This window comes from Balaenoptera musculus, chromosome 2 (genome assembly GCF_009873245.2).
Source record: "Balaenoptera musculus isolate JJ_BM4_2016_0621 chromosome 2, mBalMus1.pri.v3, whole genome shotgun sequence".
NCBI lineage: Eukaryota > Metazoa > Chordata > Mammalia > Artiodactyla > Balaenopteridae > Balaenoptera > Balaenoptera musculus.
In genome coordinates this window covers 19182418-19210238 of record NC_045786.1, presented here as the reverse complement: position 1 = coordinate 19210238, position 27821 = coordinate 19182418, and the positions used below count along the sequence as shown (strand labels likewise).

Genomic DNA, 27821 nt, shown 5'->3' with positions numbered 1-27821 from the left:
AAAACTATGATTATCCAAGTTGGAGATTTAAAAGTTCTCAGATACATCTATGATTAACAAACAGGACCCAATATTCACATGAGGGAAGAACAAAGGGACTAAAAAATCAAGTAACCAGGATTCCTGAGTTTTAGATATGAAAGAATTTACATGTTAGTTTAACTTGTATAACAAAATATTTACATGCTAGTTTAACTATAAATACCGAAGTTAATAAAGTTTCTCAAGAATAACATGAAATGTACCTATTGCTGGAGATATTTTAAAAAGTAAAAAATTATCTTCCAGAGATAATTTTGTACACTCTGCTGGTAATTTTTCCTTCCTTATTATTTTATAATAACAAGTAGTTTATATTAGAAAACAATCATAAATTGTGATTTCATTCATTTGATGTGTGTATATGTGCCCATTATGTGCAGATATTACTAGGAAAAGATAAATCAGAATCTCTCCAGAAAAAAAGATTTCTATATTTTTTTCTTTAAGACTGTTGCAGTTTAAAATTTTCTCATTTAATGACTTGAAATTAAGAACCTCATTTACATAATTAGAAATTATAATCTTAGTGAAAGACTAGATAAAATACTTATTTATTTCCTCTCTGTTTATTCTCAAAAAGATCTAAAACACCTACCAAGATGATACCAAACAGTAAGATAAATTAGTTAAGTAAGTTAAGTATATACCAAACAGTAAGTAAGAAACCACAAGAAACAGAAGGGCCAAAAATTCTTAATTCATAATAAATCTGATAAGGCCTAAAATAGAGCTCATCTTGCATTATCTATGAACAAAGGTTTTGCTAGATTAAATATAAGACATCACTTTATTAACTTAAAAGTGAGAATTTTTTAAAAAGGAAAAAACTTCAAATTAAAACTAACTTCCACATGGAACTATGTTCAATATCTTGTAATAAACTATAATGGAAAAGAATTGAAAAAAAAGAATATAGATATATACATTTATATGTATAATCAAGTCATTTTGCTGTACACCTGAAACTAACACAATATTGTAAATCAATTACACTTCAATTAAAAAACAACAACAACCACCAAAAAAAGGTAAGGATCAAATTTTCTTTCAGATCTTCATAAAAATCAACTATATGTCATTCAAAAGAGTAAGAGCATTTTTTTCCCACGACCTGACTTTCTCTTGTTAATTTGAATTTGAAATAATTTCTATCATATTTTATAATATAGAGTTCCTACTCTCACTTAACCCCACTATTTCTGTTGTGTTTGTATAATAATCTCTCTCATCTTGACCCTCATTCAATCTTTACATTCATCTTGTCCTTCTTAAACGAATTCTTCCCCTTCATCCCCCTCCCCATCTTCATATTCATCTAGCTGTTCTTTCTAGTTGCTTTCTAATTCTTTCCTTTCATAATGGCATACTTCAGAATGGTTTACTGCCACCAACGTTCATAAATCTCAATCCTACACATATATTGCTCTTGTTATTACACTGTTTTCTATCGTGATCTTGAGGAATTCCATTTCTGTAAGGGATCCTTTTCATCACTGCAAGAATCAGGGGGTTGGTATGTGAAAAAGCACAGAAAAAAAAAGTTAAAAACAAAACAGAACAACTTACCTTTGTAAGACCAAGGCCTGCTAAAGACTTGAGGGGTTTTGGGAGAGGTTCAGGTGATGGGAAAGCAGGATGAGAGACGCCCTGGAGTCTGACTGATGGTTTGGGAAAGGTTTCGACCACATCTTCATTTTCACTATCAAAACTATTGTCCTCAAAGAAGGTTCTCTTCTCTGGTCTCACGATGCCACATTTTGCTTCTACTATAGTGAAAACAAGGTGGAGTACATGAGAACATCTGTAATTTCAAATCAGTGAATAACACAAGAAGGACAGTCTTCAAATAACTTACTGTTTTTCTTGGATTGCTGAGAAGCACTCATTAGCTTTGTTAAGCTTGGTTTCAGGACATTCTAGAGAAGAAAACAAGAGCTTTAAGAATAAGAATTATTGGGAATTCCCTGGTGATCCAGTGGTTAAAACTCCATGCTTCCACTGCAGTGGGCATGGGTTCAACCCCTGGTTGGGGAACTAAAATCCTGCACCGCTTGCGGGATCTTAATTCCCCAACCAGGGATTGAACCTCGGTCCTTGGCGGTGAGAGCGTGGAGTCCTAACCACTGGACAACCAGGGAATTCCCTGAATATACGCTTAATGGAATGCTTCAGAAAACACAGCGAAATCCCTTCATAATATGGATTTTGAGAAACAGATTTTTAATTTCTAAATTTCCATAATTTCGACTGTTATTTTAGTCTTAATGCAGAACCAAAGACAGAAACAGAGAAAAAAAAAGCTCTCTCCTAACAACTCTATGATACCAAAATAAAAATTGTCCAAGAAAAAAGAACTAGATGATATATGCTATATAGTTTTGGAACTGAAAGGCCCCAGGAAAATTCTGTGATTATTACAATAAGTAACTGTACCCACTAAAGATTTCATTTAAGCATGAGTATTATATAAGTCACGTCCGTATGGTTGAAAAGTCACAGTAAGAATCCTTATCCTTGACCAAATTTCGTATTTCCTCCCTTGTGGGAAAGCGCTTCCCAATACACTTTTCCTGTCACTATCTACTTCCCAGCCCATTTTCTCTTCAGCCCCGACCTTCAGTATTTAGCAAAGTAAAAACAAAATTCAACTAGTCATATTTTTATAAAATGGTTTGCTCTGACCAACTTTCTATTACAAACATAAAACAATGAGAGGTAGACCACTGCTAAATTTTAAAAGTTAATACTACACAAAACTAAATTCAAAGCAGGAAAACTAATTTCACAAGAGAGAACTTTTACCTTGGTATCAAAATCTAAGTCTTCATCGTCTGATGTAGGCCATGAATCATCAACACCAGGTTTGTTGGAAAGCCTTCAGAGCAAAAATATATAACAAAAATGAGTGACTTCATTTCTTTAAACAAAAACAAACAAAACAAATCAAGTGAAATGTTGGTTATCTATATATTAAATGATGTTTCTTGACATCATTAAAATGTGGCCTCTGTTTTAGAAAAGCTTTTAGTTACCTATTTCTGCTTCCATCTCTCCCAACCTAGAGGGGGAGAACCAGGCATACGATGAGGGTCAAGCTAGCTCTTAAAAACCCTCATAGGCACTCAGATCCCCAAGCAGAGACAGTGCTGTAGAAACAGAGTCCTGGCAGCTGTGCCTCTCTTTCCCTATGTACTGTCTAAGTATCTTCCTTCCTATAGGCTCCCCTCCCAAATCACCCCTGTGCCTCACCCCTGAGGCCTGCTCAATGGCAGCCTCCAACCTTTAAGATTTCAGCCTGTGAAGGCAATGGTTCCTGAATCAAGGATGGGCTCGGGACTTCCCTGGTGGCACAGTAGTTAAGAATCTGCCTGCCAATGCAGGGGACACGGGTTCGACCCCTGGTCTGGGAAGATCCCACATGCCCCAGAGCAACTAAGCCCGTGCGCCACACTACTGAGCCTGCGCTCCACAGCCCATGAGCCACAACTACTGAGCCCACGTGCCACAACTACTGAAGCCCGAGCACTCCGCAACAGAGAAGCCATTGCAATGAGAAACCCGTGCACCGCAACGAAGAGTAGCCCCTGCTTGTCGCAACTAGAGAAAGCCTGTGCGCAGCAACGAAGACCCAATGCAGCCAAAAATAAATAAATAAATAAATAAACAGATTTATTTATTTAAAAAAAAGAAAAGAAAAGAAAAAAGACTCTAGGAAAAAAGAAAAAACTTCAGAGAACCAGGCAAGGGTACTACCCTGAAGGGAAAACCAAAACCAGACTGGGAAGGCAGTAAGTAGAGAAATCAACTAGACAGATGCTCTGTGTAGATGTTGAATTTAATTAACATAACATGGTCTATAGGTAGATATTCTTCTCTTATAGAAAACTAATTCACCTTAAGGAGAGTAGACATCATTATATCTAAGAAGACCTGCCTAATGAGGTCTTGCTTGTATAAAACCCTATGGTTCTGAGGACTCAGCTACCTGAGATCTGCCATAACACCTTAATGGTAAATACAAGGTACTAGTTACCACTGCAATTGTCAAAAATATCAGGACAAAGGCTTGGACTAACCAGGCTTCTTAGGAAAACTCTAAATCAGAGTTAATACATAACTAAATTTGACTTTCTGAGTTGATCTGATTTGGGTCTGTATCTTGACCCCAGTGCTACACGGGTACTTATCAATCTCTGCTGAGGGACGTGAGAGTGGATCTGGAGCTGACCGTCACATCATAGGTCAGCAACTTGTTAACTATGGAATCATGGGTCAATTAACCAACCCCTCCAAACCACAGCTGTCTAATTAATTAAAGCAAGCTATAATAGCACAGCTACTTTGCAAAGTGGTTGTGACGACTCTATGATGTAACAAATTTAAGCACATAATACAGTGTCTAACCCAGAGCAGAACACTCAACAAACGTTAGTTTCTTTTCTCCATGTTCCCTTAGTTAAACATACAAGTTTTAAAAATCCATAAAATCCTACCTGCTTAAAGACTCTTCTTCAGAACTCTCATCCACTATTAAAGGAAAAAGTAAAATAAATTTTAAATCAACAATAGAAAAATACAGAATATTAAAAGTGTAAGACTGATGCTTTGTTAAAAAGTATTCCTCTGCAGGCTTCCCTGGTGGCGCAGTGGTTGAGAATCCGCCTGCCAATGCAGGAGACACGGGTTCGAGCCCTGGTCCAGGAAGATCCCACATGCCGCGAAGCAACTAAGCTCATGCGCCACAACTACTGAGCCTGTGCTCTAGAGCCCGCAAGCCACAACTACTGAGCCCACGTGCTGCAACTACTGAAGCCTGCACGCCTAGAGACTGTGCTCCACAACAGAAGCCACCGCAATGAGAAGCCCACGCAACGCAACAAAGAGTAGCCCCCGCTCCCGCAACTCCCCCACGTGCAGCAATGAAGACTCAACGCAGCCAAAATAAAATTAATTAATTAATTAATTAAAAAAAAAAAGTATTCCTTTGGAACCACACCTGGAGAGTATACTAGAGTGAATGCTGATTATACCACTGCTAGGCAATTATGCATGAGAGCCATTTCCCCTCCTTTACATTTATCAAATGCAAAAAAAAAAAAAAAAAAAAAAGGTACTTATCAAAATTTGATACCTAAAAGTGAAGTGCTGTTTACAATGACCGTAATCCTAACCAAACTGTGAGACTGACAGAAAATGATATCATTAGTAGAATCAGTACCATAAACTGACAATAGCAAACTTAAATAGCATGATATTTCTGGACTTCCATCACTCAGAGCAGTGCGTAGAGAATACATGTATTTTGCCATCACATAACACAACTTCTCCGGCTCTTCAGTTCAGGGTGAAAACGCCCTCTCACAAGGAAGCCTGGTCTATGGGCACTGTACTTTAGAGCATGGTAAAACACAGAAAACACACTCTTTCTGGCCCTATTTCCAATTGCAAGATAAGCATGAAAGACTTTGTACTTCCAGTTTTATAAAGGATAATCTCCTGAAAGGGAGGCGGGGGAGGGCAAATGGGGTCAACTGGATGGTGAGGATGGAGAAGTTGAATTTTTTTTAAGTTTTAAATATATATACATTTTAAAAGTATAATCTCTTGAGACTGTCTCCTTCCATTGCTCGAGAGTCTATCTGGACCCACCACATAGAGCAGCATGGTCCAAACAGTTAGTGCTGTGTAGTAGTGAGGGATGTCATTTTTCTCAATCCTTCTCATTATGTGGCAAATGATTATAGAAATCATGCTTTTTCAGCTTGTAAGGCATATGTCATCGTATCTTAAGCTGATGAACAAAAAAAGGGAAGGAGGGAAGGAGGGAGGGAGAGACTCTGGTACTGCTGGACAACATTTCACATGTGTTGTCATAATCTGATGCTGGGGGAATGAAGCACATGCAGTAACTCCACGTGGAGAGGACACCTGCAAGCTTGCGCCTGGTTTCCTGAAGACTTCGCACTGTGCGCCTTTTTCCCTTTGCTGATTTTGCTTGGTATTCTTTCACTGTAATAAATCACAAGCATGAGTACCACCACATGCTGAGTCCTGGGAGTTCTATGGAAGAGCCGAACCTGGTGTGGTTTGGGGAACCTCTCAAACAGTTGCATTGTTTACATGAAATCTGTATCATTTGGGTTGATGTGTTATATGTGATTACAGTCAGGTTATTTCACAGAATAACCTTCCTCAAATCTGTTTTTCTTGATATCTGCCTTGGAGATTCCTGTATTTCTATATCCATTTGAATAAAGGCATAAAAGGGATAGATGAAACAGTGATGTCAGAAACTAATTGAAACAAGCAACAATCCTATTTCAACCAGAAAAAAAACAAAGAATTCTGACGATTGATAATATGTTCTAAAGTATGAAAGTTCCTATAAAGAAAATGAAAAGATCAGTTAATTTTCTCCAACTAAGCAGGGTTTAATTCCTCACAGTTGACTGCCAGGTTTTTTGTTTTGTTTTTGTTTTTGTTTTTGTGACCACACCGAGCGGCATGCAGGATCTTAGTTCCCCAGGGATCAAACCCATGCCCCCTGCAGTGGAAGCAAGGAGTCTTAACCACTAGACCACCAGGGAAGTCCCACTCCCAGGTTTTGACAACTCTGGGAAAACGTGGGCAAGCGTACTCACCAGGCCAGACCGTTTTCGCTGACCCTGCATGGGCACCTGCCGCTGTTATGAAAAATTTAGGTAGGACCTTGGTAGATGTGATGATTTTTCCATATTTGGACATCAGAAGTACCATTCATGTAAAAAGTAGATGTTATGACTCTTAAATTGTCCTTATGAAAAGGTTACCACCAAAGAACTTTTAAGAGTTAAATCCAACTTTCTTTTCAGTAATTTTACTTGATATAATTGATACTCCCTCCTTGAAATTTTCATTTAAAAAAATTTTTGCAACATCACCACCATTCTCTCCTACTTTTCTTTTTTTTGTTTTTCCTTTTTTTTTTTTCAAATATACTGACATCTTTTTTTTTTTTTTTAATTTTATTTATTTATTTATTTATGGCTGTGTTGGATCTTCGTTTCTGTGCGAGGGCCTTCTCTAGTTGCGGCAAGTGGGGGCCACTCTTCATCGCCGTGCGCGGGCCTCTCACTATCGCGGCCTCTCTTGTTGCGGAGCACAGGCTCCAGACGCGCAGGCTCAGTAATTGTGGCTCACGTGCCTAGTCGCTCCGCGGCATGTGGGATCTTCCCAGACCAGGACTCGAACCCGTGTCCCCTGCATCGGCAGGCAGACTCTCAACCACTGCGCCACCAGGGAAGCCCCTGTTTTTCCTTTTTAATTTTTTATTTTGAATGAGAGTTTTATTTAGCACACTCAGATGAACAAATATAGGAACTGATCTACCACGCGCCACAACTAGAGAGAAGCCCGCACGCTGCAACAAGGGGCCTGCACGCCACAACTAAGACCTGACGCAGCCAAAATAAATAAATAAATAAATATTAAAAAAAAAAAAAAAAAGAAAAGAAACTGATCTATGTGGAATAATGCTACTTCCCTCCATCTCAAGACCCTCAGTCCTCAGTTAAGGGCTTTGTAATTCCATTGACATCTTTTCGTCATTGGCTGGTACTCAAATTCCTTGAGGAGGATCCCTGCAGTATGTGACTCAGATTGTCCCCAGGAGACCTTCCCTCTGTCCCGCTGTGGAGCTCAGGGCCTGCCCTACTTTTCTCCAGCCCCTCCTCAAGTGTTCTTTACCAACCATCCCCACAGCACACTTTATGCACCAGCAAAACTGAACTGCTCATAAATCCTGCCAAGTTCACTCGTACATCTTAGCCTGTGCACTGCTGCTCTTTCTGCAAAACGTGATCTTGATAGGTGTTCCTCCTGCCAAACGCTGTCCTTCTGCCTCTTTACCTGGCAAACTTCTCCTCACTCTGCACAATTACCTTAAAGTCCACTCACTTTTTAAAAACTCTAATTCCTCACCATGGACTTAAAATACCTGGCACATATGAAACACCAATTAAAAAAAATACATAAAGACAATTTATAAACTCCTAGTGGGCTCTGGGACATAGTAAGCACAGAATAAAGTATACTAAATAATAAAAATGATCATTATAATAACAAGCTCCTGGAGGGCAAGGACTGTGTTTTTTAAATGTTTGCATCCTGTGACATCAGAATAGTGCATAGTACCTAAAAGATACTTGACAGTTATTTGTTAAGTGGACAAATTAACAAATAAATAAGAATGTTTTCTTTGAAAATTCCATTTAAAAAAATACACAAATTAACCAGGGACAACTCTATTATGAGCACCTTGAAGACCAAAGCTCTATTTCATCTCTGTATCTCTTCTAACATGTAAAACCAACCTACAGAAGTTCTTTGATGGACAGAGGTCTACTATGTTAGAGGTGTCCTCATACAGATTGCACAACGCGCTAGGTGCCACATCTAGGGAACACAATAGTGTTTTTCTTAATGTGAAGTATTTTTGTGCTTTTATTAGAATTTGCTGAGTCTCCAGTTGGGCTATTTGAATATTATGATAATCCTTTAACTAATGGCAACAGAGCATCTCGTTCTAACAAAATTATAGTGTCATGACAATTATCCAACACACAGAAGAAAACACGTGGTTCTAATGAAGTCAGCCTATCTCACTCTGTTTGGACTTGTGAGGAATGAAGTTGGTAAGAGCGAGACCTCGCTGGTACAATAATATGGAAAATAACCAGTGCTTCTCAACCAGGCATTGCTTTTCTGACTTCTGTACTATCGGTAGGTATCTTTCAAAAATAATCTCTTCTTGGTACGCTGCACACTGGCTCAGCTTTGCAGTTCTTCTTTTTTGCCATTTGTTTAAAGTACCAGGAAGGTACTGTTGAGTTCCCAGCCTTAAAGATGGTAACTTTTTTAGTGAGGCTAATCACTATACAATAACTAATATTCATGTGATTATAGAGGAAACATACAACATATTAACTTAAAAATCTTTTTTCTTATTTACACAAAGATATAATACGGGATTTTAGGGGCCATAATTAAATATGTGGATTTCTTTTCAGACAATACTGTCTCTGATTTTAAATTACCTACAATTAACTTAAACAATTCTGAATACTAGACTATTAAGAAATTAATTAAAAAAATAAAAATATACATGCAATTTACACACTGGTTTTTTTCATTACTAAAACTTCCTCACTCTTACTTTATCTATGGTAGGGTCACCAAGAGTAATTCACTATCAGACATCTTACCTGGGTTGCTATTTTGAGAAGGAGTTTTAGGTCTCTTTTCTTCTTTATATTCAGAAATCAGTTGGCGATTGCTATGTATTAAAAATGTGATAAATAACATTACTATTTTAATACTAATATGAAAAACAATTACCAAATATATTAAATTCTTAGATCACTTCAGACAATGTCAGAGCTATTATCAAAACTTCAATTGTGGGACTTCCCTGGTGGCACAGTGGTTAAGAATCCACCTGCCATCGCAGGGGACACGGGTTCGAGCCCTGGTCCAGGAAGATCCCACATGCCGCGGAGGAACTAAGCCCGTGCACCACAACTACTGAGCCGGAGCTCTAGAGCCCGCGAGCCACTACTGAGCCCACGCGCCACAACCACTAAAGCCCACACGCCTAGAGCCCGAACTCCACAACAAGAGAAGCCACCACGATGAGAAGCCCACGCACTGCAACGAAGTGTAGCCCCCGCTCACCGCAACCAGAGGAAGCCCGCGCGCAGCAACAAAGACCCAATGCAACCAAAAATAAATAATATATAAATTAATTAATTTTTAAAAATCATATTAAAAACCCAATGTGTGTGTCTTTTCATAGGTTTAACATTCTAATGTTGCAGTTTTCAGGAAAAATGTCAGTAATTATGGTGATTAGCTGTCCCTTCTTTGTGGTTTGTAATTCAGGGACTCTCAGCTGTTCTATAATTTGTAACTGAATTTATTTATAAATATATGACCTCATTAAATTAGATAACATAACTGTTCCCCATTATGGCAGCTAATCGCACTAAGAGTAGAAAACTAATCCAAGTCCAGACCTGGCTTGGACCACTACTACTCCTTCTCTACCTACTCAAACTCTGAACCAGCAGATCTTTCTTAGAATGCTGCTTAAGCTCCATGATCATCTCCAATCCACTTGGAAGACATAACCTTACTTTTACAATGGATACTGACAAGTCCTGGACGGGGCTTACCTCTCCTAATGCCAGCTAACCTACTTGAGATTCACGGATTTCTGGTGAATGGGTTCCCTATGAGGCAGAATCTGAAGATACTTTGAAGGCTGAGGCAGATGTAAATCATTTAGAAGATTTTCATTATCATGGAAAACAGATCACTTGAGGGGCCAACCTCAGTTATGGAATCTCAAGCAAGTGGGCACCCACTACTCTGAGGAGGATGATATGGGACCTTCCACGACCTAAGAAAAAGTGCCCCACAGGATATAAAGCAGCCTTGAGGTTCAGGTCTGGTAACAAAGGGGAAAGGAAAGTCTGCTCCCTCCGGGAAGGAGCATTTGAACCTCTCTGACAGCCTAAAACGGTTCCCATTGACATCTGCCAGCAGAAAAGATAAGTAAGAGCCTCAAATGGTAACTCATCGTGAAGATCTGGGCTAAGATGTGGGCTCTACATAAGGTTTTTGAGTGTGTCAGGGAGGGTGTGTGTGGCTAAAGCTAGGAGGCCCAGGTGCCAGAACTGGGTGCTGGTACTTTGGAACAGTGGCTGAGCTACAGGCATATGTATGAGAACTGAAAAAGTTGTCACTTTGAAGTCTAAGTGTGCATCACCATGAAGACTGAGGAATCTGGATCAGCCAGGGCATCCTGGGAGCAAAGGTCAATCGTGACCCGACTGCAGGACTGGTTTCTTTTTTCTTTTAAAATTATTAAAGGTCTTTATAGAGCAACATCCAGACTCCAGATCCAGCTGCCAAGGAGACCCTGCTAAGACCAGTTTTAGTAGCAACACTGCAGCAAGAGAATCAATGCAATCAACAGAATGATGAGAATGCCCTTTTTTTCCCCTCCAAAAGACTTGTGGAAGAGGACTGCCTCTTTGATCTTAGGGAATCCCTTAGGTTCTTGCAAAATTTAAGAGGGAGAGTATAGAAGTAAGTCCCCAAGAGAAAATATAGGATAGTCTGCTGAACCAAACATTTCAAGACCCAAATAACAAGTTAGAAAAATCAGAGCTGTGACACTACTTGTACCCCATGCATAGGGGTTACACTTGGAATGAAATGCATAATGTTAGGATCTTTAAGGATATAAACTCTTAAAGTCCTGAGATAAAGAATCCTGTGCCCACTGCTACATCTAACTAGTCTGGCCTTTCGGCTGGTTTCCAGCTGATGATGGGGAACATCCCACCACCATTCCCAAACTGCCCGCACCAAACTAGAACTCTCACCTGTCGCATAACAAGTAACAGTTAAATTATTTTTAACCACAGTTTAGTGATAACTGGCATTTTAATGTAAACACTTACATATTAAAACCACTAATAAGAGCATATTCTTCTGCGGTCCATCCATAGATATCTCGAGAAAAGACATCAATACCTTGCTGAAGAAGAAGCCTGACTATATTTGTTGATTCATAGTTTACAGCAAGTATGAGGGCTGTTCTAAAATAACAGAGAGATAACTTCACCCTTAGGAAGTTTAGCTAACTTACTTTAACAGCTAATTTGATATACTTTACCAAGTTAATATCTTGCCCATCCATGTAGAACTGACCATTTACATGTTCAAGTGTTCATCTTTGTAAATTACCTCCAAGGCTAAAATGAAGGGACAAAAAAGAAGCCTCCTGTCCCACTAGGATAGCATGTAGTAGAAATTGCTAATTTAAAGTCCTTGATGGACAAGAAACTATGCTGAGGTCACTTATCTGAAGCAGGTGAGTATATAAAGGAAGAATTCCCCATTTCTTCCTTAGTCTGTTACATTTTACTTCAAAATCAGCCAGAGGTCAGGTTAAGGAAAAGCTATTTGCAGGCTTAAAACAATAATATTATTAATAATGAAATAAAAATAGTCATGGTTGTAGTTAATGATGCTGATAAGCATGTGCTAGGCACTAAATGAAATACTATATATGTAATCTTTCTTCCACACAACCACCCTTGAAGGATATACTACTATCCTCCTTTTCATATCAGGAAACATATTTGCTGATCATAAGTAACGTTCCCAAGGTCATACACCTAATAAGTAGGAAAGCTAGGAATTAAACCCAGTCTGAATCTAAAGCCCATCACTTTCCTCTTTATCACCCACCTATGACTTGTCTTCATTGAAGGAAATGTTTATCCAATTAAAGCTACCTTTCTTCCTTCTACCTTCACCAATTAAAAATAAGAACATCAAAATGTACTAGAAATGAAAAAGGATAAAAACTGATGAGCCCAAAGTATCTGGTAATAGTGATTAACAATCACTTAGTGATAACCTAGTAACATCAGTATTCTTCAAAGAAAGTAATTTAAAGCAAAGAGTCATCCCAAAGATATGCATCTTTTAAGGAAAAATATATACAAAGTAGAGGTTAAAAAATTATTAAAAAAGAATTAAGAAATTCAATACTGTGTCACATGGTAAACTAAAAAGTAGAATCCATACTTTATCAAGCTAATAAAACTAATATGAAATCCCTTAGCTATTATAAGATCATATGACCAAAAAAAGAAAAAAATCAGGTTGCAAATGACATCAGTCAATATTATAAAGGAATATGAATCCTGCTATATATTACTTTTCATGATACACAGCAGAATAATTGCTTTTCGACCTGACGATGTGTTGATTATACATTAATCCTCTTCTTACTAATTTAATCTCTCTGTTACCACTCTAGAACAGCACTCAGGTTTTTAAAAAGAAAAAGAACAAACTACTGTACCTTTTCATCTTATCAACTACATGTACATTTGCTTCTTTCTTTACTAAAAATTCCACCATTTGCTGATTGTTTTCACTTACAGCAAGTAAAAGTGGTGTGAGGTCCTCCTGTAAAACAGCAAAAACACTTTATATAGAATGTACAAAGTTACATATTTCTAAACTGTATTTTAAAACTTATAATAGATTTTCTGAACTTAAACATCTAATATAGAAAGTAAATAAAAAGGAGCCCCTTCCTTCTCACCCGCCCTGTGCTGCTTCCTTCCCTTTAAAATGCTCCTCCTCACTTCTTCACATGATTAACTGCAAAGTCATTCTCTAAAACTCACTTCCAACATTTACTGGTTCCAAGGATCTTTGCTTCTATCATGGAATTTATCAGGTATACTGTAGTTATTTTATTGCTCTATACTAGTCTATACACTCTAAACACTCCTTTAACTATTAAATCAACTGCATATTTTAGGAACAATGCTGAGGAGAAAGATATAATATTGTCTGCAACATGCATAATCTATCCAACGATAACCAATTAACCTCATAAGGTTTACAGACGTTCCAATGGGAACATGATTCTTCACATGAACATGTAAAGAAAAAGAGTTTTTTTTAAAAACCAACTTATAAATTCTAACTTGAAAAATTCGATCCCGTTCTTAAGAGATTCTTTTAAAATATGAAATAGATTATAAATTAATGACTGTTTTAAAATCTAGAAATATCTATCAAAATAAACTGTAATACAGGAATTGGAAACACAAATGCTTATGGAGGCAAAGTAGGTGACCCAAGTAAGTGAAGAACCCAGGTGAGCCCAGCAAACCGGAGAACGTGCCCCACACAGAAGGGGCACCCTTTGCACGGCAGACCAAACAGTAGCGTGGGCTCAAGGGGGACCAGATTGGATTCCTTAAGAGAAGCCTGAAATGCAGATTTCTGCATGAGTCTCCTAAATTTTAAATGCTGACTCAATTTGTGGAGGAAAGCTAAACACATCCAGGGGCCACGTTTAGTCTATAGCCCACTTGTGTTTTAAATGTTTGCTGTGAGTGTTTCAAACAGGTGGGTATAAAGCAAATATTTGCATGTAAAACCTTTCCTTTCTTTAGTATTATGTGTTTTACAAAAAAAAGTGGGTCCCAACATGTAATAAAAATTGCTATTAAGACTCATAATACCCACTTCAAGAACGTTTCCAATGCCTGTTAAAACTACAATCTATTTCTATAATTCTCCCTAATGTTAACCAAATGGATAATTAGTTCATAAGACTGCTGAAACTAAATTATTAAAACAATTCCTATCTGTACTGTTACTAACTTCATGGGTTTTGATGTTTAAGACTATCATCTTGCTTATGCCAGGGCCCGGTGAACCTAACAGACACACTGCAAGAGTCTGTCATGCAGCTTTCACCAAAAGAAGGCTCATGCTTTACTATTACTGCAGTCAGGAAAACCCTGATAATGTTTGTGATAAACATCTGTTGACCTAATGACTTGGATAACAAAAGGTGCAAAATCCGCAAAAGGTCACACTCTACTTATTAAATGACTCACCATAAGCAAATTTCTAAAGACTCTCTGAGTGCCAGTGAATGATTAGTGGTTGGAAGGAAAAAGGAGTTATTCTTCAAGCCAATAGATATTGCCAATAATATCCCGTTTACCTTCTTAATCACAGAGGCAGAAAAAGATAAAAGTCAGGCTAATATTGTTGGAAAGGAGGGAGTTGATGGAAGTAGCATCTATCAAACTCCAACTCTTCTAGAGATTTCTTATTTTCGAGATCTGTGAATTTATAAATCACACTCATCCATTCCACGTACTTAACCAAGGGCTGTATCAGAATCTCGAGGAAATATTTCCAAACCACACCACGTCCGGGCCTTCCTAGATTTATTCAGTCAAAGTCTTCAGGGGAGAGCCTAGGCTTGTAAATTTTTTCCAAGTCCTCCCAGGTGACTGTGGTTCGCGAGCACAATTCTAGCTGAGAATTAGTGCAGCAGCCATGTCAGTCTCATCTCCTACCCACAAGGCCAATTCCTTTCCTCAATTGAGGATTTGAATAAAAAAACAAAAGTGTAAGAGATAAGAGTCACCAAAACTACATTTAATTTTTCTGGGTAAATAGGTAGAACAAGGACGAGTAAACTCAAAATGCAACTTGATCTCATTACTTATAAAACCCTTACTTCCCATCAAGACATTCTAGATTTGAGGGAGCAGAGTCTAGACTCTTACCTAAGTGGCTGTTTCTGCCAAAACAGGATAATATGTCAGTTAATTATTTGTTCTTCTCCTTATTTCCCATTTAATCACTACACGTTCACTGCCAATCTGATTTCCTCTGATTCCTCCTAAAATTGATCTCTAGGCAGGGTTACAATTCACTCAGGCTCTTTCCCAAATAAGAATTATTATCCCCAAACACTGAAAGAACTTTGCCTAAATACATAACTGAAGGGGAAAAAAAAACCCCAAAAACCTCTACTTGCATTTCCCAACTGCCAAATTTCCAAATTGGCCTGCATATTTCTTTTTTTTTTTTAAGTTATTTATTCATTTTATTTATTTATTTATTTTTGGCTGCGTTGGGTCTTCGTTGCTGCGCGCGGGCTTTCTCTAGTTGCAGTGAGCGGGGGCTACTCTTTGTCGCGGTGCACAGGCTTCTCATTGCAGTGGCTTCTCTTGCTGTGGAGCACAGGCTCTAGGCGTGTGGGCTCAGTAGTTGAGACTCGCATGCTCTAGAGCGCAGGCTCAGTAGTGTGGCGCACGGGCTTAGGTGCTCCATGGCATGTGGGATCTTCCTGGACCAGGGCTGGAACCCGTGTCCCCTGCACTGGCAGGTGGATTCTTAACCACTGCGCCACCAGGGAAGCCCGGCCTGCGTATTTCAACTGCTCTCTCCTTTTCCTTTTCCTTTTTCCCTCTGAAGCCTTAGGCAATGAGAGAGAAATCATTTTTACATAAATCATTTTTAATAAATAGGAACTTGTCAACAGCAGCAAGATTGCTATTATATTATAAAATGCTTTGGTTTTGTTCGAGTTTTAGGACAAAGTCTATCTCCAAGGCAAGTTTTGCATTTCTGTGTTGTTTTACACTAATCAGAAAAAAAACTTGAGTGGGGGAAAAAGTATTTGGGGAAAAAAAAAGTCTTACCTTTAACAAATGCAATGTTTTCACAAATATCTGCCATAAACACATAAAGGAAAGCTATACCCTCTAATGCTTCTTTAGAAATATCATGATTTAAAGTGAAATCTTAGATAATTAAGTTATTTCAAAATATTTTCACTCAGGGAATGCTTGAGCTTCCAAATATGTAAAACTGACCCCATCTATGTCAGCAGAGGGAGTTCCTGGCGGGGCTGCAGCGGGAGGAGGTAATGTGTGCCCCAAAGAAACAGCAGGAACAGCAGCTTCGCCGCCACCTGCTCCCCATGCGCAGCTGCGACCCTGCTGAGGAGCCGCCCGAGGCTGAGCGTGGAAGACCCCAAGGTGTACATGGTGGACCACATGGCCACCAGCATAAGCGAACACCTTGCTGGGTGTCAAACACGACCTGCCCCACTTTCCCCGATCTGAGAACCTGGGGTCCTGGAGGGCTTGGGGCCTGCTGCCTGCCCTGGCCACCTGCACTCACCCAGCTCTCCCTGCCGGGTACTGGGTCTCCTTCCTCCTCCCATCCATCCCCAGCGGCACCCATTCCCTGAGCCCCTGCGAGCCGCCAGCGCCCCCCTCACCTCACTCCCCCCAGGTCTTCGTCCTGTATGGGCTCTGAGCCCACCACCCACTCCCAGGCATATCCTAATGGGAAGATTTTCCTTCTGGGGTAGAAGGGTGGCTGGGAGACGGAACTGTGCTCTTTCTGTGAGCACCACCTTTCTCCAGCCCGTGACTTGGCTTTGGAGTTGTTTCCATGGTAACAGGGCCTGATGGGTGGTATTCAGTATACATATTATTATAGATAAAACATCTGCAGCTAAAACAAAAAAAAAACAACCAACCATGTATTGCAAATATTTTGTAAATAAAGTTAGTTGAGCTATACCTTGTTCCTTGCTTCAATACTGGCGTCATGTGAAAGCAGCTTTGCCGCGAGTGATATATTCTGATAAAGGGCAGCATAGTGGAGGGCAGTGTTGCCACTGACATCCATGACATTTGGGTCGGCACCATGTTCCAGCAGAATAGTTGCACATGCCTCTTCCTGACATTGTATGGCCTATAAGTGTTATGCCAAGAAACAGACTGTAAATTCTAGGAATTCAAAGTAAACATTCCAGAAGTTTCACCAATTCGTTATATTTAAATGAGATAAATCCATTTTTATTCTAAGTAGTTAAATCAAATCCATCTCACGTTGACAAGGTTGGCTACTCTGTACCTTCATCAGCGCTGTCCTGTTTTCGTTGTCACAGAGGTTAAGCTGGCATTTTCTCTCCACTAGGAGAGTTACCACTGCTGGATGGCCATTGGCACAGGCCAAATGGAGAGCAGTCCTACGAAACCGAGAGGAGATTTTAGGAAATTGCAGTGCACTATTTCAAAACATACAATTGTTCATGTAATTGAAAACATTTAATAGCATGCTATTCCTATCCCTTTAAAACAAATATTTAGTTTTCTTCTGGAGAAAGAACAATATATATTAGCTCTTCTTACTCTCCACATTAATGAAAGAACAACCTGCTTGAATAGAAAGAGCATGACCAGGGCTTCCCTGGTGGCGCAGTGGTTGAGAATCTGCCTGCCAATGCAGGGGACACGGGTTTGAGCCCTGGTCTGGGAAGATCCCACATGCCGCAGAGCGACTAGGCCCCTGAGCCACAATTGCTGAGGCTGCGCGTCTGGAGCCTGTGCTCTGCAACAAGAGAGGCCGCGATAGTGAGAGGCCCACGCACCACGATGAAGAGTGGCCCCCGCTTGCCACAACTAGAGAAAGCCCTCGCACAGAAACGAAGACCCGACACAGCCATAAATAAATAAATTAATTAATTAATTATTTTTTTTTTAAATGTAGCTCCTTTGGAATTCTCCCTCCAATGTACCTTGCTAAAATAAACAGGCAAACAAATGAATACACTCCTCTCCACACACTTTTCATGAAAAAAAAAAAAAAAAGAAAGAGCATGACCTTGACATTCAGCTCAACTTGGGTTTGAATTTGACTTTAACTCTGTCACTTATTAGCTGTCACTTAGCCTTTCTGTGCCTCAATTTCCTCATCAACAAAATGGGGATAGAGCAGTAGTTATCTCACAGGACACCACTGTGATGCTTAAATGAGAACCCATGCAAAGGGTTTAGAACAGTTCCCCACACAGATAACAGCTCAATAATTATTAGGTAATACTATCATAATTATTACTATTACTACTACTTTACAAGGGCAACATTTCAATTAAGTAAAAGGATATTATACCTCTTTTGAAGATATGTCTTGAGGACTAGAGAGAACACTGTACTTCAATGATTCTAACATGCTCATTTTCTCACATTTTAACATCTCTGATATTGGAATGAAATTTATAATTCACGATGTCTTACAACTATAATTGGTAGCACTTTTCGTTTGTTCATTTCTCATTTTTCCTGTTGGTCTAATTATCATAATGCCTTTGTGCCTAAAGTTGCCTTTTTTTTTTAATTTAAGTATAGGTGATGTATAATATTATATATTATGGAACTTCCCTGGTGGCGCAGTGGTGAAGAATCCACTTGCCAATGCAGGGGACACAGGTTCGAGCCCCGGTCCCAGAAGGTCCCACGTGCCACAAAGCAACTAAGCCCGAGCGCCACAACTACTGAGCCTGCGCTCTAGAACCCGCGAGCCACAACTAGTGAGCCCACACGCCTAGAGCCCATGCTCTGCAACAAGAGAAGCCACCGCAATGAGAAGCCCGCGCACCGCAAGGAAGAGTAGCCCCCGCTCGCCACAACTAGAGAAAGCCTGCGCGCAGCAACGAAGAAGCAACACAGCCAAAAATTTAAAAAAATAAAAAAATAAAAATTATATACTATAGGGGTACAACATAGTGATTCACAATTTTTAAAGGTTATACTCCATTTATAGTTATTATAAAATATTGGCTATATTCCCCATGCTGTACAATATATCCTTGTAGCTTATTTTATACCTAATAGTTTGTACCTCTTAATCCCCTACCCCTATCTTGCCCCTCCTCCCTTTCCTCTCCCCACTAGTAACCACTAGTTTGTTCTCTGTATCTGTGAGTTGGCAACATTTTAAAAAATTTCTTATTAATATATAAAATAGTGGGGCATCATACAATCCATGGTGCCTTACATTAAATGAAATAATGGTCTATATAACAGGTCTACTGCAGTTCTAGTCACACGGTTGGCACTTAAATAACTTTTAGTTCTTAAAGGCATGATGGGCAATACTGTAACTCACCTATACTTCAATTTTAAAATAATAAAATAAAAGCAGCACAGGGAAAGAGAACGAAAATAACAAACAAAACAAGAATTTTTTAAAAAGTAATTCTAACTTATTTTCGGGAAACTTTAAGCCAAAGGAAATTCAGGATTCAAATGAATAGGGATGGCTCATTTTATTCAATATTTACATTTATAGATTGTGTGAAATCAGACATTTCCAATGATCAATATTAGTATTTAATACCATTATAAATGTTCAAAAGGACAAGTAAAGGTTATCTTTTACAATTTCCTACCTTCAGAAATGCTTCTGTTTGAAAGAAGGGAGAAAAGCTTCAATTGAGACTAAGTCTTAATACTTCAATTTTAAATTTCTCATCTTGCTCACGGGGGCAACATGAAGTTTTTAAGGATGAAAGTGTTCTGAGACATAGATGCAGGATCCTGAGTAGAAAACATCTGCTACATAATAGGTATTCAAGTTATATTTGATGAATAAATGGATTAAACAATGGATAAACATAACTGGAGAGTTCAATAATTTTTGTAACATCTTTATTGGAGTATAATTGCTTTACAATGTTTTATTAGTTTCCGCTGTATAACAAAGTGAATCAGCTATATGTATACATATATCCCCATATCTCCTCCCTCTTGCGTTCCCTCCCACCCTCCCTATCCCACCCCTGTAGGTGGTCACAAAGCACCGAGCTGATCTCCCGAGCAATGCAGCTGCTTCCCACTAGCTATCCATTTTACATTTAGTAGTGTATATATGTCAGGGCTACTCTCTCACTTCGTCCCAGCCTAACCTTCCCCCTTCCTTGTGTCCTCAAATTTATTCTCTGTGCCTGTGTCTTTACTCCTGTCCTGCTCCTAGGTTCATCAGAACCTTTTTTTTTTTTTTAGATTCCATATATATGTGTTAGAACATGGTATTTGTTTTTCTCTTTCTGACTTACTTCACTCTGTATGACAGACTCTAGGTCCATCCACCTCACTACAAATAACTCAATTTCATTCCTTTTTATGGCTGAGTAATATTCCATTGTATATATGTACCACATCTTCTTTATCCATTCATCTGTCGATGGACACTTAGGTTGCTTCCATGTCCTGGCTATTGTAAATAGAGCTGCAATGAACATTGTGGTGCATGACTCTTTTTTTTTTTTTTTTTAACTTTGGGTTTATTTATTTATTTATGGCTGTGTTGGGTCTTCGTTTCTGTGCAAGGGCTTTCTCTAGTTGCGGCAAGTGGGGGCCACTCTTCATCGCGGTGCGCGGGCCTCTCATTATCGTGGCCTCTCTTGTTGCGGAGCACAGGCTCCAGACGCGCAGGCTCAGTAATTGTGGCTCACGGGCCTAGTTGCTCCGTGGCATGTGGGATCTTCCCAGACCAGGGCTCGAACCCGTGTCCCCTGCATTGGCAGGCAGATTCTCAACCACTGCGCCACCAGGGAAGCCCGCATGACTCTTTCTGAATTATGGTTTTCTCAGGGTATATGCCCAGAAGTGGGATTGCTGGGTTGTATGGTAGCTCTATTTTTAGTTTTTTAAGGAACCTCCATATTGTTCTCCATAGTGGCTGTCTCAATTTACATTCCCACCAACAGTGCAAGAGGGTTCCCTTTTCCCCACACCCTCTCCAGCATTTATTGTTTGTAGATTTTTGATGATGGCCATTCTGACCGGTGTGAGGTGATATCTCATTGCAGTTTTGATTTGCATTTCTCTAATGATTAGTGATGTTGAGCATCTTTTCATGTGTTTGTTGGCAATCTGTATATCTTCTTTGGAGAAATGTCTATTTAGGTCTTCTGCCCATTTTTGGATTGGGTTATTTGTTTTTTTGATATTGAGCTGCATGAGCTGCTTATATATTTTGGAGATTAATCCTTTGTCAGTTGCTTCATTTGCAAATATTTTCTCCCATTCTGAGGGTTGTCTTTTAATCTATTTTATGGTTTCCTTTGCTGTGCAAAAGCTTTTAAGTTTTATTAGGTCCCGTTTGTTTATTTTTGTTTTTATTACCATTTCTCTAGGAGGTGGGTCAAAAAGGATCTTGCTGTGATTTATGCCATAGAGTGTTCTGCCTATGTTTTCCTCTAAGAGTTTTAGAGTATCTGGCCTTACGTTTAGGTCTTTAATCATTTTGAGTTTATTTTTGTGGATGGTGTTAGGGGGTGTTCTAATTTCATTCTTTTACATGTAGCTGTCCAGTTTTCCCAGCACCACTTATTGAAGAGGCTGTCTTTTCTCCATTGTATATTCTTGCCTCCTTTATCAAAGATAAGGTAACCATATGTGTGCGGGTTTATCTCTGGGCCTTCTATCCTGTTCCAGTGGTCTATATTTCTGTTTTTGTACCAGTACCATAGTGTCTTGATTACCGTAGCTTTGTAGTATAGTCTGAAGTCAGGGAGCCTGATTCCTCCAGGTCTGTTTTTCTTTCTCAAGATTGCTTTGGCTATTCGGGGTCTACTGTATTTCCATACAAACGGTGAAATTTTTTGTTCTAGTTCTGTGAAAAATGCCATTGGTAGTCTGATAGGGATTGCACTGAAACTGTAGTTTGCTTTGTGTAGTATCGTCATTTTCACAATGTTGATTCTTCCAATCCAAGAACATGGTATCTCTCTCCATCTGTTTGTATCATCCTTAATTTCTCTCATCAGTGTCTTATAGTTTTCTGCATACAGGTCTTTTGTCTCCTTAGGTAGGTTTATTCCTAGGTATTTTATTCTTTTTATTGCCATGGTAAATGGGAGTGTTTCCTTCATTTCTCTTTCAGATTTTTCATCCTTAGTGTATAGGAATGCAAGAGATTTCTGTACATTAATTTTGTATCCTGCTACTTTACCAAATTCATTGATTAGCTCTAGTAGTTTTCTGGTAGCATCTTCAGGATTCTCTATGTATAGTATCATGTCATCTGCAAACAGTGACAGCTTTAATTCTTCTTCTCCGATTTGGATTCCTTTTATTTCTCTTTCTTCTCTGATTGCTGTGGCTAAAACTTCCAAAACTATGTTGAATAATAGTGGTGAGAGTGGGCATCCTTGTCTTGTTCCTGATTTTAGAGGAAATGGTTTAAGTTTTTCACCATTGAGAACAATGTTGGCTGTGGGTTTGTCATATATGGCCTTTATTATGTTGAGGTAAGTTCTCTCTATGCCTACTTTCTGGAGAGTTTTTATCATAAATAGGTGTTGAATTTTGTCAAAAGCTTTTTCTGCATCTACTGAGACTATCATATGGTTTTTATCCTTCAGTTTGTTAATATGGTGTATCACATTGATTGATTTGTGTATATTGAAGAATCCTTGCATTCCTGGCATAAACCCCACTTGATCATGGTGTATGATCCTTTTAATGTGCTGTTGGATTCTGTTTGCTAGTTTTTTTTGAGGATTTTTGCATCTACGTTCATCAGTGATATTGGTCTGTAGTTTTCTTTCTTTGTGACAGCTTTGTCTGGTTTTGGTATCAGGGTGATGGTGGCCTCATAGAATGAGTTTGGGAGTGTTCCTCCCTCTGCAATATTTTGGAAGAGTTTGAGAAGGATAGGTGTTAACCCTTCTCTAAATGTTTGATAGAATTCTCCTGTGAAGCCATCTGGTCCTGGGCTTTTGTTTGTTGGAAGATTTTTAATCACAGTTTCAGTTTCAGTGCTTGTGATTGGTCTGTTTATATTTTCTATTTCTTCCTGGTTCAGTCTCGGAACGTTGTACTTTTCTAAGAATTTGTCCATTTCTTCCAGGTTGTCCATTTTATTGGCATATAGTTGCTTGTAGTAATCTCTCATGATTCTTTGTATTTCTGTTGGCAGTTGTTACTTTGGAGAGTTCGATATTTTTAAAGAAAACTTTTGGGAAGTAAAGCAATACTTTTGCAATAGTAATAATCATTTACATTTGTATTTTTGATTTTTTATTTTCATAAGGACACAACTAAAACTCTATAAACTTTTGCAATAGTAATAATCACCACTTATATTTACTATTTTTTATTTTCATAAGACTGCAATGAAGTAAAATGATTAATCTATAATCATTTACATATTATAGGTAATAAAGCTACACAAAATCAAAAACGTGTATATAGCGAAATATATACCTAGTAAAATCTACAGGCACAGATAAAAAGATTCCCTTTACTTCTGAAGAGGCTAAAAGTTGCCAGAAGATATCAATCCTTGAAAAACTTCCACAAAAAAATAGAAAGTGAGAAATTATTTTTATCTGTACAAGATTCATATTCGTGCTCTCTCTCAGGATTATTTCACTAATACTAAACATTTACTAGAATTTTTGTACATGTTCACTGTAGAAATCACAGATTTTTTTAAAAGGAAAAGAAAGCTTCACTTATAATACAAGTGCTCAGAAATAACAAATTTTATCACATTTTTGTACATACTTTTGGCTAAGATAAGACCATAGTCTTCTTGTGTTTATATATAATGAAGTTGATTTTTTTTTTTCTCAGTGATCTACCAAAGTACATCTCTGCAGGTCAACATACATCTGTTATCTATGCCACCTTCAATGGTCATATATTACTCCATACCAGATACACTGCAATTTATTTATAAAATCCTTTGATTTCTTCTTAATACATTGCTATTTTAAGCAGTGTTGAGAACAACAAATTGTATGTTATCTATCTCTAATTTATCTCTAATTATTTACCTCTAATTTGTGTAAAGAGAATTGATGTGTAAAGGGAATATACATTTTTTAAATGTGGTACTTATCACCAAATTGCCTATTTGAAAAGTCAAAAGCAACTTAGGCTTTAAACAGCAGTATAAGTACCACTGTTCTTCATCTTCACAAACTTTGTGAAGGGAAAATGGTCTTTCATTCCTCTTTAACTTAAATTCCTTTTCTTACCAGAAATGCTAAATTTTTTTCCTATATCCATTGGTCACTTATGGATATGCAAAAAAGTACTTTTCTCAATTTCAAATTAGAGGTTTTTTCCCCTTACTGATTTCAAAGAATTCTCTGTAAAATGAAGATATCTTTTCTTGCCTGATACAAATACGTTGATATATTTTAAAAGCTCATTGTCTTTTATTTTGTTAATCTTCTTTTCTGATCTACAGAGGGTTTTAATTTTTTTATGTTGTTAAATCAACCTCCAGAATTCTTGCTTTTGAAGTCATTCTTAGGAAGATCTTTGTCAGCACAAAAAATGTATAAATAGGAATTTTGCTTTCTTCTGGTTGTTTTCTCACTTTGTATATTTAAATTTTTTGATCTGTACTCCATCTGAAACTTATTGTTGTGAGATAAAAATCTAGTAACTTTTCTCTAAATAGTTAGCAGTTTACTTCTCCACCATTTACAAACAATTTATGTTTTCCTTCTAATATGAAATGTCATCAGTTCAAGTTCTAAAGTCTTACATATATTTGGGTGTTTGGGCATTTTCTATCTGTTCCACTCACTTATCTGTCTTTTCAGTTGTTAGTAAACGAATAATTTGTGGGAACTTACAGCACATTTTGATATCTAGAAGGGCAAATCTTTGTCTACTACATAAAACTTTTAATTTCATCACAACAAATAAAGAAAGTATGTGTAACTCAAAATTTTTTAAACCATCATATGCTTATTTGGTTTAAATATGGGAAGACCATACATTTTAAGAAAATGAGTCTTCCTATTCAAGGACACAGCCATCTTCCCACTTCAAAGCTGTCTTCTAAGGTCCTTCAGTAGAGAACATATATACATAGGTGTACACGGATATAAAACGGATACTGCAGGTTTCCCTGGTGGCACAGAGGTTAAGAATCCGCCTGCCAATGCAGGGGACACAGGTTTGAGCCCTGGTCCGGGAAGATCCCACATACCGTGGAGCAACTAAGCCCGTGCGCCACAACTACTGAGCCTGCGCTCTAGAGCCCGCAAACCACAACTACTGAGCCCACATGCCACAACTACTGAAGCCCACGCACCTAGAGCCCGTGCTCCACAATAACAGAAGCCACCCCAATGAGAAGCCCACACACTGCAACAAAGAGTAGCCCCTGCTCCCTGCAACTAGAGAAAGCCCACGTGCAGCAGTGAAGACCCAATGCAGCCAAAAATAAATAAATTAAAATAAATAAACTAAAAAAAAAAAAGAATCCACCTGCTAATGCAGGGGACATGGGTTCGAGCCCTGGTCCAGGAAGATCCCACATGCTGCAGAGCAACTAAGCCCATGCGCCACAACTACTGCGCCCGCGCTCTAGAGCCGGCGAGCCACAACTACCGAGCCCACGTTCCACAACTAACTGAGCTCGCGCGCCTAGAGCCCCTGCTCCACAACACGAGAAGCCACCACAATGAGAAGCCCGTGCACGGCAATGAAGACCCAACACAGCAATAAATAATTTAAAAAAAAAAAAGATACTGGATTGTATCTGAAAAATTTTTAGTCCAGAAGTTGATCTGTCATGAGAGTTATTTTCCTCATTATGCACTTCTCTGTAACATATAACATTACGGTATAGAAATGTGTACATTAAAAATAAGATGCTGTTCATGTTTAATTTCGTTTCTGTGATTACTGACATTCAGTCAAATGACTTTAAAACTGTCAGTAAAGTGCTCTATAAGGGGAATCATGAGCGGGTCCGAAACCAGCTAAGGCTTTTGCTGCCTATAAAGTCTGCGGGGCGCGGGACCCCACGTAGGTGTCCACGAGCCTCGGAGGGGACACTGACAGCAGGGGCCCGTCCCAGGCCCGCCCCGCCTCCTCCCGCCCGCCCCGGTTACCTGTTCATCTTGTCCCTGTCGTTCAAGCCATTCTTCCCAGCAACAGAATCTGCTGCACTTTGGCTACGTTGCCCACGCTGGCAGCTTTGTGGATCTTCCCGAGATCCTTGTCTCGGATGTGGTACTCGGGCCGGGAGTTGACTCGATTACCGCTCTCTCTCCGCGGGCTGGTGGAGGAGCCCAAGGGCGACTCGCCCTTCTTACTTACGAAGCCAAAAATCTTCTTCATCGCAGAGCCTACAGGCTTCAGACACACCTCACCTCCCCCTCGGCTCCTCACAGTCTCCTGAGCCTAACACTAGCGGTACAGATAAGCCAACGCGCTCTCGCCACAACATCCCAGCTGGGAAGCTCCGCGGTTTCTCATCTTTCAGCCCAGATTAACCGTAGCCAAGCGATACAGCTAAACACTGCGCGTGCGCGCCTCGTAAGAAGGCGTCACTGCGCTTGCGCACAGAGGCTCGGAGCGCAGTAGTGCCCAGTGCGCATGTGCGAGGCCCCAGCGTCTGAAATCTCTGCGATTCTTTGTGGGCTGCGCTGGGTTCTTTTCCAACGGTGGTGCGAGCTGGCTGAGCGTTTCTGGACATTTGCAAATGTTAGAATCTCCCGTGAGAAAGTCGTCTTCGCATGCGACTGGGGCTAGAGTGGCGTGGAGCTTCAGGATGCTGAAGGCCTCGTCCCCCAGAGAGCTCCCCTAAGAAAACTCTCTAAATCTCCTTATTCCTCAGTTTATTCCTTTTCACATCCCTCTGGGCCCCAGCCTTTCTTCATGGAATTTAACAGATGTAACTACAGAAAGCTGTTTTCATGGTTCCAGAGATTGTGGCAACAGGTGTCATCAAGTGCAAACTTAGGAGAAACCAACGCAGGTTTTCCAGATGAAATGAAGACGCGTTTCCGCATGCCTCCTGACCCTCCCCTGTGGCCCAGCCTTCTGTCTGCACATTTTCTTCACTTATATTTTAGTTTTTGCTTTTATTTTACCCTAATTAAATCTTTGATCAATTCAAGATTTATTTTGGAGCATGGTGTAACATTTGAGAACTTTTTAAAAAATGGTTATTCACTTGTCCCAAACAATCCATCTTTCCTCACCTAGTTTACCCCTTAATCTTACATTTAATTCTCGGATGTTTTTTCTGTTTCTGGGTTTTCCATTCTGGTCTGCTTCTTCTAGCGTCAGTAGTGTATAAAATATAAATATCTATTACAGGTCCAAGGTTCCCCTCCTTATTCTTCCTTTTCAGTATTCTCTTGGAAATGTTTACCTCTACATTATTTGAGATGAATTTTTAATCACTATGCCAAGCTAAAGAGAGTTCTTAGTGAGATTTGGATTGTAATTAGGTTAAGAGAATTTTAACTGAGAATCAGTCTCTTGTATCAGTGTATATCCAGGGTACATTTATGTCTCTCAATTTGTCTTATTTTATGTCCTTCATTAGCCTTTGGTAGCTTTTTTCATTATGTAAATCCTGTACACTTCTTGATATATCTATATCTGGGCTTTTTTTTTGTAATGGTACATTATTCTTCATTATAATTTGTAAATAATTATTGTTTGATATACTGTATTCTCTTGACAACCAGAGTGAAGAACTTTTTTAAGCTATAATTTTGTAACAGGGAGAAAGAGTTGATAGTTTCTGGCAGTACTTAGGAAGGC

The 27821-nt window shown here is 39.0% G+C and overlaps 1 protein-coding gene across 1 annotated transcript in view; it reads right to left on the bottom strand.

The window, feature by feature from the left end:
• The window catches only part of LOC118890567 (ankyrin repeat domain-containing protein 26-like), a 33953-nt gene extending 7419 nt beyond the window's left edge, over nucleotides 1-26534 (bottom strand). Inside the window, 10 exon segments of the mRNA XM_036843604.1 lie at nucleotides 1609-1808; nucleotides 1898-1958; nucleotides 2845-2917; nucleotides 4536-4569; nucleotides 9285-9355; nucleotides 12965-13071; nucleotides 17023-17196; nucleotides 17359-17473; nucleotides 26156-26192; nucleotides 26195-26534. Coding sequence (XP_036699499.1) covers nucleotides 1609-1808; nucleotides 1898-1958; nucleotides 2845-2917; nucleotides 4536-4569; nucleotides 9285-9355; nucleotides 12965-13071; nucleotides 17023-17196; nucleotides 17359-17473; nucleotides 26156-26192; nucleotides 26195-26384 — 1062 coding nt within the window. The 5' untranslated portion in view covers nucleotides 26385-26534.
• Between the last annotated feature and the right edge of the window lie 1287 nt (nucleotides 26535-27821).